The sequence below is a fragment of the Acartia tonsa genome, chromosome 7 (genome assembly GCF_053477335.1).
Source record: "Acartia tonsa isolate MP-2025a chromosome 7, ASM5347733v1, whole genome shotgun sequence".
Classification (NCBI taxonomy): domain Eukaryota; kingdom Metazoa; phylum Arthropoda; class Copepoda; order Calanoida; family Acartiidae; genus Acartia; species Acartia tonsa.
The window spans coordinates 22,160,723-22,173,350 of NC_137266.1; the positions used below are offsets into that span (position 1 = coordinate 22,160,723).

The 12,628-nt window shown below is 32.0% G+C and overlaps 1 protein-coding gene across 1 annotated transcript in view; it reads right to left on the minus strand.

The window, feature by feature from the left end:
- The window catches only part of LOC145324201 (uncharacterized), a 63,219-nt gene extending 51,407 nt beyond the window's left edge, over positions 1-11,812 (minus strand). Inside the window, exons 1-6 of the mRNA XM_080166822.1 lie at positions 11,619-11,812; positions 11,165-11,246; positions 4,201-4,373; positions 3,835-3,926; positions 2,567-2,671; positions 434-616 (exon numbers count right to left, since the gene is read on the minus strand). Coding sequence (XP_080022948.1) covers positions 434-616; positions 2,567-2,671; positions 3,835-3,926; positions 4,201-4,373; positions 11,165-11,246; positions 11,619-11,695 — 712 coding nt within the window. The 5' untranslated portion in view covers positions 11,696-11,812. The remainder of the gene's footprint in view (positions 1-433; positions 617-2,566; positions 2,672-3,834; positions 3,927-4,200; positions 4,374-11,164; positions 11,247-11,618) is intronic.
- Positions 11,813-12,628: the final 816 nt, after the last annotated feature.

The window sequence follows — 12,628 nt, forward strand, 5'->3', positions numbered from 1 at the left end:
TTCTTTTAAAATCTAAAATAAGAAATTAGGTTATTAAATTTGACTCTCTGCTCCTCGAACGCCCCTAGAGGCCTCTAGGGGCGTAGCCGCTAGTTAATAAATAAGGTAGCTGTCTTTTTTATAAATTGTTGTCAATCAGACGGAAAAACGGATATACCCCTAGTTATAAAGTAGCTACACTATATTATAATAATTGGTTTACTATGTATTGTCTTAAAATAGAAATTAAAGTGTTTACTTTTGCCCGCAGCTTTTCTTTTTTAAACTTTCCTATATTTATTTATTGATTTTGTTACCACTGTTTTCATATAAGGATATTTTGTTTACATACTTATAAAACCCATGGAACGTCAAAAAGATAATTTCTGAAACTATCTGACTTTAAAAGAAGAAGCTGAGCTTCACTGAACGTATCAGCAAGTAAAAATCTTACCTGACGTTTTCCTCGAACCAGGTGCAGTTCCCTCTTTCATGGGCGTCTTCGGCGGGTCACAGGTTTTAGACGGGCGCCGGCTCGCCGCCAGACTGGTTTGTGAAGCGTGTAGGTTGGTCTGGGAGGAGGAGAACAGGTTGGAGGAAGGATGCTGTGCTGGCACGTTCAGGCGGTCAGGTTCGTCTGTAGAAAGAAGAATTTGGTACTTTCTACAAATTGCTTCTCACGTACTAACCCCAACTCCCCTTATTTTTTAAATGGATTGAAACGGTTTTTCCTATGCCTAGCCCCTGCAAATTTATCTGAGTCTTATCAGCGCTGCCATAATCCTGCGGGGCTGCCCAGTACCCAATATAGCCTAGCCTAAACTGACCTAAAGTGATATTTTTTAAAATAAAGATTCCTTGAAAATACAATTAAAGATGAATAATACATTTGAAAGAATACAGCACTAATAATTGTTCATGTCTTGCATATTTTGTCTTTGTTTTAGGTTTTTGGGGTCATTTTTAATTTCAAGTAATTTTCTTGTAAAAGAAACCAAATTAGTCCAGCGGTTAGCCAGATCTTTTTGTACAGCAATATAGACATCCTATAACTTTCATGTGTGTATATGAAATTTTGATACCGTTATTAATATTCATATTGAAAACATTAAAAATGTATGAATTTTCTTGCATATCTGTTATCTCATGTTTGCATAAGATATTGCAATATTACTCCCGCATTTTGTGTGTAGAACAATGACGCCCCTCCCCTCTAAAAATACTTGATGGATTGATATAAAGAGCTATGGTTTCATACGACTATCTTTAAAAGCAACCATAAAAATAACAAACCCCAAATATAACATACTGTACAGTGTACAGATAAGTTTAGTATTTTAGTAGTTGCTCTTTAGTTATTAAATTTTTGGTTACTTTTATTGAATCTTAATTGATTGGTTTATGCTTAAAGTGACCAAGCATTTTATCTTATGATTTCAATCCACAGATCATTTGTTGATCATTAATGGGTATGCACGCCAATTTATCTTCCATTGTTTAATCCCTGAAAAGACCCCTTCTAACCCTAATAAACCTAACCAAAATATAGAGATCTACTTACAAAATAAGGAAAATAACCAAAATTTCCAACACCACCTTAAACAAACAAAAGAATGTGACGCAAATATAAATTTATAATCTCTGTAATATTTTCCTATTTTAAATTTCAACAAATTTAAAGACAGTATAAAGTGGATATTTTAAAAAGTTTTTGATAAAATTTACATTATTTTGCGTTGCAAATTTGCACTTCTACTCTCTAATTTGTGCCTTTAAATTTATAAATTCAAAATTTATCATATTTTGTAACCAAACAATTTAAATACTTCGCCCCTAGAATCTAAAGGAAATATAAAATAGTTAAATAGGCTAAAAACCATCCTAATACATTTACACAGCTTCTCTGAAAACCTATTAAACCCATAAATAGCAATATCTTAATCCTAAGACAAAAATCGGATTTATTAGTCTACAATAAAATGGACCTCTTTTATAATATAGTTATTTGACCTTATTTTCAGAATTGAAATATTTCCGTATTTTTCCGTTATTAAGAAACAAATTTTAACAAAATTCTCCTTAAATTTGATATTTGAAAATTTTACAAAATGAGCATCAGACTGTAAAATTTTGTTTTAAAACATTAAAATTTTCCATTTAGTATCTTTTTGAAAATTTTAAACTAAATTTGTTTTTGGGATATTTTTAGTTAAGATTTGATTAAAAATTGAGCCTAATGGTAAGGAGAAATAAATATATTTGCAGATAACACCTATCTCATCTATGTATGGTTTAGAAGTACTATGTGCAGTGTTAAAATATCTATATCCTATTATATAAAGTAATAAGCTTTTTGTGTCTGTAGCAAAGAATCTCGCTAACCACTAAACCGACATTGTTCTTCTTGAGAGTGAAGCTTCTCTTAGGTCAGGTGAATGTTTATGTCCCCCACCCCCCCCCCCCAAAAAAAAAAAAACCTTTTTCTTTTTAAAACTTAAAATGAAAATGGGATGAGGTCGACTTCTCCTTCTCGCCTTTAGTGTCCCTAGAGGCTTCAAAGCCGCTAGTATTTATATATAATACCTACCTATAGAATCATCTATGTATGGTATAGGAGTACTATGTGCCGAGTGGTAGGACTCCATACTCTGGCCTGAGTCACAATGTTCTATCTTCAGAACTGAGTCTCTACCTATATAGATAGATAGATACATTAATTTCCTTACAATGACGCTTTAGGGATAACAACTAAGGGGAGTTAATCTCTCCTTCTCTGTCCAAACACCCGTGGTAGTAGGTTAATTAACAGACAACCAACTCTTTAATTTCACAACCGTTGTCTGAAAGTTCTTTCTGTGCATTATAATGGGTTTTGGGTCAAAGGATTGTCCCCTAATCTGTCAATCTAACCATTTTTAACGCCATTAGTTATGATACGAGGTTCATCCAAGATTCAAACTTATCGCCTTCCCTAAGACAAGCCACAATCGACGGTTTAGGTAGATAGAGAGATAGGTCAAGATAAATACATAGAAAAGTATACAAAAGTAAGAAAAGAATCAAATTATAGAGATTGCAAAAGATACGTCAATTGCAGATAGTTAAAAAGGATAGGCATTTCCATTAAACGACTGCCTTAGCAAGACAATAAATAACATTTCAAAATTATAAACTAGGCAAAAAAAATCAACTTTAAACTGCACTTGTTTAAAACATTTAAAGTCTTTGATAAAAAGTAAAGGATCAGTCAATGCTATCTTAGTGACCTTCGATGGATTTGGACGAATTTTCGTACAATAATTATAAAAGAAATAAACTGCTTTGAATATTATGTAAAACTTTTATGATATATTAGAGAAAAAAGATAAATTGCTTTACAGACAATTTAACCCTAAAATTAAAATTGTAATTCAACGATCTATTAGTGAGAATGCCACTCTATAAGTTATAGTGTCTGTCTATTTGATCTTATGGTATGTTGGTAGTTATTTTTTCTTTTTTCTTCTCCCTCTAAATTTTAACGACCATATATTTTCTTCATTTTTGCCTTTCTCCCTTTTTCTTCATTCCTCCTGCCCTACTCATTAGAAATCTGGAGATAGGGTACAATTTGTATATTTCACTTCAAATTTACATTATGTATTTGATAATAATTTTTTCAGCTCATTCAGTCTCAATCTTTTTAGAATTTAATCAAAAGTAAAAACGTTTCGGTGCATTTGCAGTTCATTTGCCTAAAGGGACAGAAAAATCCAACTTGTTACTAATAATCTTTGCCCTTTCTAAATATATTCACCCCTTTTTCCATTTCTTTTCTCATTCTACCCTGTTAAAAAATAAAGGTAGACCAATTACCTGGTTTAAAATGAGCAGTCAAGGTTGTTGAGTCAGGTACATCGTTTATAATTGGATTACATGGCGTTCTACATGGAGATTTTGCCATACTCCTTAACATAATAAAATGGTTTTCATGAAACTTAAGATTAATAATATAGAAATACACACCGTCCCACAAAATGATAGAGAGAAAAAATTTAAAGAAGAAAAACAGGTTTTAAAATGTCCATTTTTAGTGTGACCTATCATAAAACACAAAAAAGCCAAAATATGCCTAGATTTAATTTTGTAACAGATGGAGAGCCATGGAGGTCCCTTTGTCTATAATAATGATAAAATCAATAAAAAAATATTTTTTTAGGAATTCAATCAATTTATAATCACCTGAGATTTTGGTCATGAGGGGTGAATGGGGGTAGGGGCAGCAAGTGCGGGTGGTCGGTCGATCCCACCCCCGCCTGGGAAAATGTTGGCAGGGGAAGGAGTTGTGGGGGCTGAGAGGTACTCACATCCCCACTTGATCCCTGGCCACATGAGTTTCTTTTCCGGTGCAACTTCTGAAGATAAAAATATTTTTAGAAAAGATATCATCTTTTTATGGAAACATCTCAGAATAGTTATTTCTCGCATCGTATTATAAACGGCTTTCCGCGGATATAGAAAGTACAATTATAAGATTAAAACTATTTTTTTTAGCCCCGAGGTGCCGGAGGCACCGGCTAAAAAACTGGTTTAAATCTTATGATTGTACATTTTTATGTATATTAGTAGAAAGCTGGATATGATACGGTACTAGACATAGTTTTTTTCGTATGGATGAAAACCGGTTCCTATCCACCGGATTCGAATGAATACGAGAAAAGCATATACCTTATTTTATTGAAGCCAACTTAACATCCTTAACTTTTAATATCTACTTGTTAGCTATACAATTTAATACTCATATCAAATCAATTATTGTAAAGAACATGGGGTATATGTCACCGAATAAAAGTTTGTTAACAACTTGCATTTTTAAGCATAAACAAATTTAATTTAATAGAATATCTAGCAGAATTCAGAGTTTTTAATGTTTAAATTGAATTCAAGAACCACATGAAAGTTGCTTACCCAAAATTTTTGTTTAGATGTGCGAAAGACAATCATTGATTTGATATTTGGTGAGCTCTGCTTTTATGGATGTTACCATGCTTGCTTTTGTTTTAAAAAGGTTTTCTATGATGTTGGCAAAAAGTTAATAAATACAAAATTCTGGAGGTAATAATTTAATGTTTATACTATCTTTAACTTTCGGATTACAAAGTTGACAAGCTAGAATAGTTTCCAATTCATATTTATTTTTTAAGCAAGGAAAAATGTACTTGTAAAATACTAATCAAATTGCTTGTTGTTTAAACCTGTTTTTTTCTTAAATGCATTTGTAAAGATTTTTAATAATTAAAACTGTGATCAAACATTTGCAATCAACCTTGGCACCCTAATATTTTTTATACAAAAATTTTTCTGTTCTTTGCTACTTCAAGATTGTTTTCATTCTTGTTTAAAACTGAGTTCTTTCAGTTGCATGTGAAAAGAAAAGTTTTCCAATATTTAAATTGGTTTGACATGATACTTTAGTCTAGTTTCTTAAAAGGTTCTGAAGGAACTAGATAATGGAAGATAAATTATGATAAACAAAATTATCCCATATGTAGATTAAGATTATTGATGGAAACGATTCTATACCATATCTAATCTTCATATCCTATTATACAAAGTAGTACTGTTTTTAGGTTTGTAGCTTAATATAGCAATAACAAATGAGCGGATTAAGCTCTTGGTTTTAGTGAAACTTCACATAGGTCGCAGGGTGATTTTTGGCTATTTTATCAATTTAACTCTTCGTATCGTATCGGCTATTTTTTCTCATTGCTATCCTTTTAAATACAAAGACATTCGATGCTTTTTTTGTTTTTTTTTCTGGTGGTTACACAATTTAAAGAAATAATTAAATAAAATCCTCAGTTGAGTTGACAACCCATTTTTCTGTCCTAAGTTTTAATATTGGTTTGGCCCAGGGATAAGGGATGGGAAACCTGACCAAATATTAGGTCTCAGCCTCCTTTTAAAAGTGATGGGGCAACTTTTCTTTTTTGCCTATAAAATCAACTCATTTCCCCCAGTTCCTCATTGGCTGTAGGCCAATATCCAATAGCCTGAAACTTGCTTTTAGCATTAACCAATTAATTAATAACAAACGCGTCCCCCAGTTCATTATTGGCTAAATTAATTCAACCAAACATAAATTTCTGCTATTAGAAAGACAACAATGGAAACTTTCTGCTATTAGAATGACAACAATATATATGACGTTCAATCACATCAACTTATTATTAAATTTACACATTAATAAATGTCCATATAGCAAAACATAAATTGAGAGATCGTTTTTTGAAGACTGAGTAGGATTCAACATTTTATACTTTAGAACAATGTGAAAAACTCATGTCTTTAGACAATTTAAAAGTTACATTTCATGTGGAATTGATAACCCATCTAAATGATCACAAATACAAAACTAGTTCAATATGTAAATAAAAGTGTACTGTGTTTTGTTAAAAAAAAAATTTCATTAATTTTGGTAAAAATTATTGCACACTTAATTGAACTTTTCTGTTAATATTTAACGTAAAATAAATTTTTTTTTAAATTCTTAATTTATATGTTTGCTATGGAACAATTAGTTGATAGAATGTTACCCATGTACTTATTCAATTCTACTTAATTTATTTATTAAAGCTGGGGAGCTAAAGCAGTGTTTATTTCTATATACAAATTTTGGGGTGAAGTAGATCCCCCCTTAAAATGTTTGAAAATAAATCAGATTTAACCATCTCAAAAAAAACTTTTTTTTAAATGGGGGGGGGGGGGTTTGGCAAAGTAATAACGGGATTCTACTTAAAGCCACTAACATATTGGTTCTTTGAAAAGTTTTTATTATATTTTATGATAGGTGAAATCAACTACCTGAATTCTATTCTATACTTTTTTTCTTTGCATTCATATAATAGCTATTTCATCATTGTTCATAGTTTTCAAATCTAACTACTGCGTCATCCCGAAACTAGTTTTTTAGGCCTAGTTGGAAAATAGGCCTGGAATAGTATTTTCTTACGTTTCCCATCCCTTATCCCTGGTTTGGCCAAAAAAGTTTGACTAGAAATGCTCAAGGCTACTTTTCTCTTTTAAGTTATATCATTGGGATGGGACAGTAAGATATGTTTTTTTATCATTATCTTTTTTGTTAAGAAAATAAAACATTACAAACAATTGAACTATTTTAGGATTTCTTTACAGAGATAATTAAAATAATATTTTGTTTAATGTTTAAGTTCATAGGATAATAGATAGAAAAGCTACATACAAACATTCTGATAATTATCATGAATTGTGACCCTTTCTAAATTTTACCTAATTGACATTGGCTGAAATATAAAATACTAGCGGCTTCGGCCCTAACCTCTAGGGGCGTTTTCCTTAAGGTTAAGGGAAGAATAAAAAAAAATTTACATTTTTTTTAGATATTTTCTGTTTTTTATAACTCTACTAGCGGATTCGCCCATAGCCTATAGGGGCGTTGCCCCAAGAGGTATAATTACATCTTTTATTACCTAGAGATCCCCCACTCCACCACTATTTTTGATAATTAAACAAAATGGCGGGGGGATTTTTTGTTTTTCGGGGGGGGGGGGGGTGTCCCACCCCCCATAGAAAATTGCCTAAAACCCCCACAGGATTATTAAGTATATTCCCTAAAGAGTAGAATCCGATCGGTTCAGTGGTTTCCGAAATCTTAAGGGACAGACGGACAGACATCATTCTAATTTGTATTATAGATAAAGAAATATATTTCTCCTAAATATTTATTACTATATATTCTTATCAAAAGTAACAAACGCCTGTATTTTTGTCTGTCTTAAGCGAAGGATCAATATGGTTTTCCTTTACAGTGAAGATTCTTATAGGCCTATAGGAGGTTTTTTTTTAACTATTTTGGGGAACGGAATCACAACCCTCCCTAGACAAATTACCTCTGGAAACCCTCCCCACCAAAAATTTTTAACGCGAAAAAAGGCTAAAAATTAAGCAACTTTTATCTTTAGCAAAATATTTTCAGGGGATGCGAAGCGAATTATTTCCCCTTTATATAAATAAATTAATAAATATCCTATAACATATCTTTTCCATTTTAAGATATATTGTTGGGAAAAGAAGGGATATTTGTTTTAGAAGCTACTATTTGTCCGTATGTCCATATGGACATTAGAAAACAATTTTTTAAAACTGCATATTCCTAAATTTACAAATATACATTTTTTTATTGGTTAAACGTTTTGTCAATGCTAGCTTGGATCATTTAATGAAAGATTTTATAAAAGTACGACGCAAAAAAGTAAACAAAGTGTATAACCAAACTTTATAAATCATTGAGTACAAGCATAAGTTACAATACAATGTCTCCTTCCTCCTTGGTAGAAAGAAAATAAACACTAGGGGGTCTTAGAAAGTGAAATAATAAGCAAATTCTATGCAAAATTAGCTTAGTTTTACTTTGCATTTTGCGGCAGTGATCGAGCACATGGTAGATATATTCATTAATTATTAAGGTCTATCTTTTGTCATTAACAAGCAATTACACTCAACAAATTAGGATAGTATCCTGCTGCCACTAAACATTAGACAAAACAAGGATAACAACATCCGTAAAAGCAAAACATAATAAGTTATACAATAGAACAATTGAAAATGCAATTTAGTAAAAGAAATAGTCCGCTGTATATCATAAATGCTTTAAAAAGTTTTAAGATAGGAAGCAGCTTATGGTGCCTAAAAATAGATGACATCATACACTACGTATGGCCAACGGGAGGCCAGTATATTTTTTACCATTCGTCAAGTATAATGTATAATGTATAATATTATCATTGGTCATTTTATTGTATGATGTCATTTTTTATAGGCACTATAAGCTGGTTGTTTAAATAGTTGTAAGGGCTTTATAGGGTAATGAGTTGCTATCCTTTTTATGATAGACAGTTTGTTTAGGTATACCTTTAAGTTCCAGGAATCACCATATAAGACCGATAAAAGGTTTCTAACATGTCTAAATTTACACTCAGAAGATTTACAACTTTGCTTCTAAATAGGGAAAGACCTAAAGGCTATGGGTGGCACCATCTGCTCATTAAACAATGCTTAAAGTTTTTATAAAACCTAAAACTTTTCCCAAACCCTTGTTGAATTGGAATCTATTACTTTTTTTGTACAATTTTCATTAGTTTTGATTAATTATACTTCCCTTTTCTCTCTTTATATGCTCAAAAATATTTACAAAGGAAGAAAAATTAGGTTTATAATTATAGTGAAAATTGTTCGTAAATAGTTTTAAAGACAGTTAATTCTTATATTTTATTGTGATAGATATGATTCTTTTAATAATTTAGAACCGGTTTGTATTAAATTAAAATGAAGCAAAACCATAGTATATTAAATTTCTAGCATTTTGTACAAAATTGCTTATTTATCCTTATATAAAAATTTCAGGATATCTATGTTTACCCAAGGATCTCGCTAACCGATATGGTTTTCCTTTACAGTGATACTTCCAATAGACCCTGTGAAGATTTTAAAACATTTTGGGAAGGTTAACACCAATTTTCCAATAGAAAACGGCCCTCAAAAAAGTATCCACACTAATCCAAAAAATGGTAAATTTTTTTTCTTTTCAAAAATAATATGTAAAAAAAAAAGGGTTAACTGCCCCCCTTCCTTTAAGTGGCCCTAGAGGCCTTTAGTGGGCGTAGCCACTATCTTGTAATAAAACGATTGAAAACTACCCGCATAGTCTTTAAATCTTATTTTGCCTACTTTTATCCAAAACCTGTGAAAAACTATTTTTCATTTCTCATATAACTAATTACAACTATTTGCCGCAAAGATTTAAGGGCTCAACTTTAAGCAATTCAAGATATCCTTTTTTTGTGGTTTGAAGAAAATAAATATATATCAAGCTTTGTATTAAGTTCCTGCTTATTTTTTTCTTGAAATGAACCATATTTACTATTATGAATTAAGAGCAACTTGACTTTAATAAAGCAATTAACACATGTTTTATATCATAACTACACATGGGTTTAACATTTAAAAAAAACAGTTGAAATGGTTCAGGGGCGTCCAAGCTTTTTATTTTGGGGGGGGTAAAATTTTTTTAAGGGGGGGGTAATTTGGTTTTGGGGGGGGTAAAATGGCGCGCGAAGCGCGCCGCAAATTTTTTTTACCCCCCCCAAAATTTTTACCCCGGGGGTAAAATTTGCTTGGGGGGGGTAATTACCCCCCCTGAAATCTGTTGGCAGGGGTAAAATTTGTTTACCCCCCCCAAAATTTACCCCCGGGGTAAAATTTTTGGGGGGGGTAATTTAAATTTTATAAAAAATTTAGTATTAAAAATGCGCGCGAAGCGCGCAAAAATTTTTTTTGTTAAAGATTTTCTATTTTGGGGGGAGTATTTACCCCCCCAAAATCGTTTGGGGGGGGTAAATACCCCCCCCAAAATCGTTGGGGGTGCCTACGGCACCCCCAAGGTAGGGGTAATTTTTTTTGGGGGGGGGTATTGTTCACAAAATTTTGGGGGTGCCTACGGCACCCCCAAAATCGTTTGGGGGTGCCAAATGGCCCATTACCCCCCCCCCTTGGACGCCTATGAAATGGTTAATTATTAAAAAATAAAATATCTTATTTAGATTATTAATTAATCATTTTCAGTATTTATTCTTGCATTTTGTCCTAGTATCTTTGATTCATATAATTTTGTATCCAAATAAAAATTAACAGTTTGTAATAGATTATTGAATATTTATCCGAGTAAAAAAATAATTTTAGGGAATATTCGAAATAAACTAGGAATAACCTATAGAGTAGCAACACTAGAATAACATATAACTTACTTGGAAGAAGGAAGATTTCCTGCGAATCAGACAGGAGGGAAAAAATCGGAATATAAAGACAAGGTTAATTAAAGAGGTGCTGCACTTTCAGAGAAGAAGGAAGATTTCCTGTGAATCACAATACACGGCTAATTATAGAGGTGCTGAACTCATAAAAAAACTTACTTGGAAGAAGGAAGATTTCCTGCGGACAAGACAGGTGAGAAGAGAAGGTGGTTCAAAAAACAAGGTTAATTATAGAGGTGCTGAACTCATAAAAACTTACTTGGAAGAAGGAAGATTTCCTGCGATTAAGACAGGAGGGAAGGGAAGGTGGTTCAAAAAACAAGGTTAATTACAGAGGTGCTGAACTCATAAAAACTTACTTGGAAGAAGGAAGATTTCCTGCGGATCAGACAGGAGGGAAGAGAAGGGGTCCGCCGTTTCACCCAGGCCAATGGTGAAAATCTAAAACAATATAACAATGCAAAAAATTGCTAAAAATTAAACATAGCAATTTTTTTAACTGCTACTTCATAAATAAACGTATATATGTCATTAACTACCGAAAATTACATTTAATTAGATTGGCAAAAAAACATATAGTCTTGAGGCCATCGTTTTAAAGGTCCTTCCAATTGATAGGAGTTCATTTTAAAAACTTTATATTGTTGGACTAAGTTTAACCTATACTCATTTTTACACATATTTTTAAAATAATGTTTTTTAAAGATGTCAATCAAAAGGATTTCTTTTTTGGCTAAATTTTTCTCTTTTTCCGTTCCGTAGGTTTTTTGTATAGTAGCTGCGCTATAATAAATCCTTGTTGTCCGTGCATACCTGCCATCGTCCTTGATGCCAGAATCTGAGCTGGCAGAACCAAAACTAGACCCTGATGACCGCATTCCTACATCCATTTAAATTTTTACATCAGTGAGGAGAAGAAAATAAATTATTATCACTGCTTGTTTCACAGTAACTTTTTATCTATAAAAATTATATTATTCTTGTTAACTACATTTTATTGTATTGATATCTCTGAAATTTAAAAAGTCTTGTTATATAACGATTGAAAACCTTGAAGATTTTTGTAACTAATCTGATAGGCAACTTGATAGCTATAAGGTCATACTCATAACGTTCTTTTTTAGTGTTATATATGTAAACTAGCGGCTTCTTCCCTAGCGTCTAGGGGCTTTTTCCCCACGAGGTAATTAAAAAACAAACAAAAAATTAAGTACTACTGGTGCTGCCAGTAGTTTAATTGCACTAACTTCCTTATAAACAAAAAAATGGGGGGGGGGGAGATTTTTAGTTTTAAGGCGGTTGGGGGTGTCCCACCCCCCAAGAAAATAGCTTAAAACCACCACATGACCAATAGGTATATACCCTGAAGAGTAGAATCCGGTCGGTTGAGTGGTTACCGAGATCTTAAGGGACGGACATACAGACGGACAGACATCAAGCTACTTTGTATTTTAGATGAAGGATGCCTAGTATAATTGGGCATATTTTGAAGCAATTCATTTATATTATTACATACCAAAGGCTAAGTGTATACATTTTGAACATATATATATTTTTTAAGGACTTCTAATTAGGGATTTGTTAGACTTGTTATACATTTATTATTGAAAGATTTAAGCTCTGTTTCTGGGGCTAGTTTCTTAGCTTTGTTTTCGTATATGTTTGTCATCCTTGTTTACTTAATGTACACTCGTATAACCTATACCAAATTATTTTTTGCAAAAAAAAATAAAATGGAGAAATAAGAGATTAATTGATATATTTCTAAGAAAAAAAAGTATTAACAATGTTGCAATTCCTATCAATTTCAAACCTATTGTAGA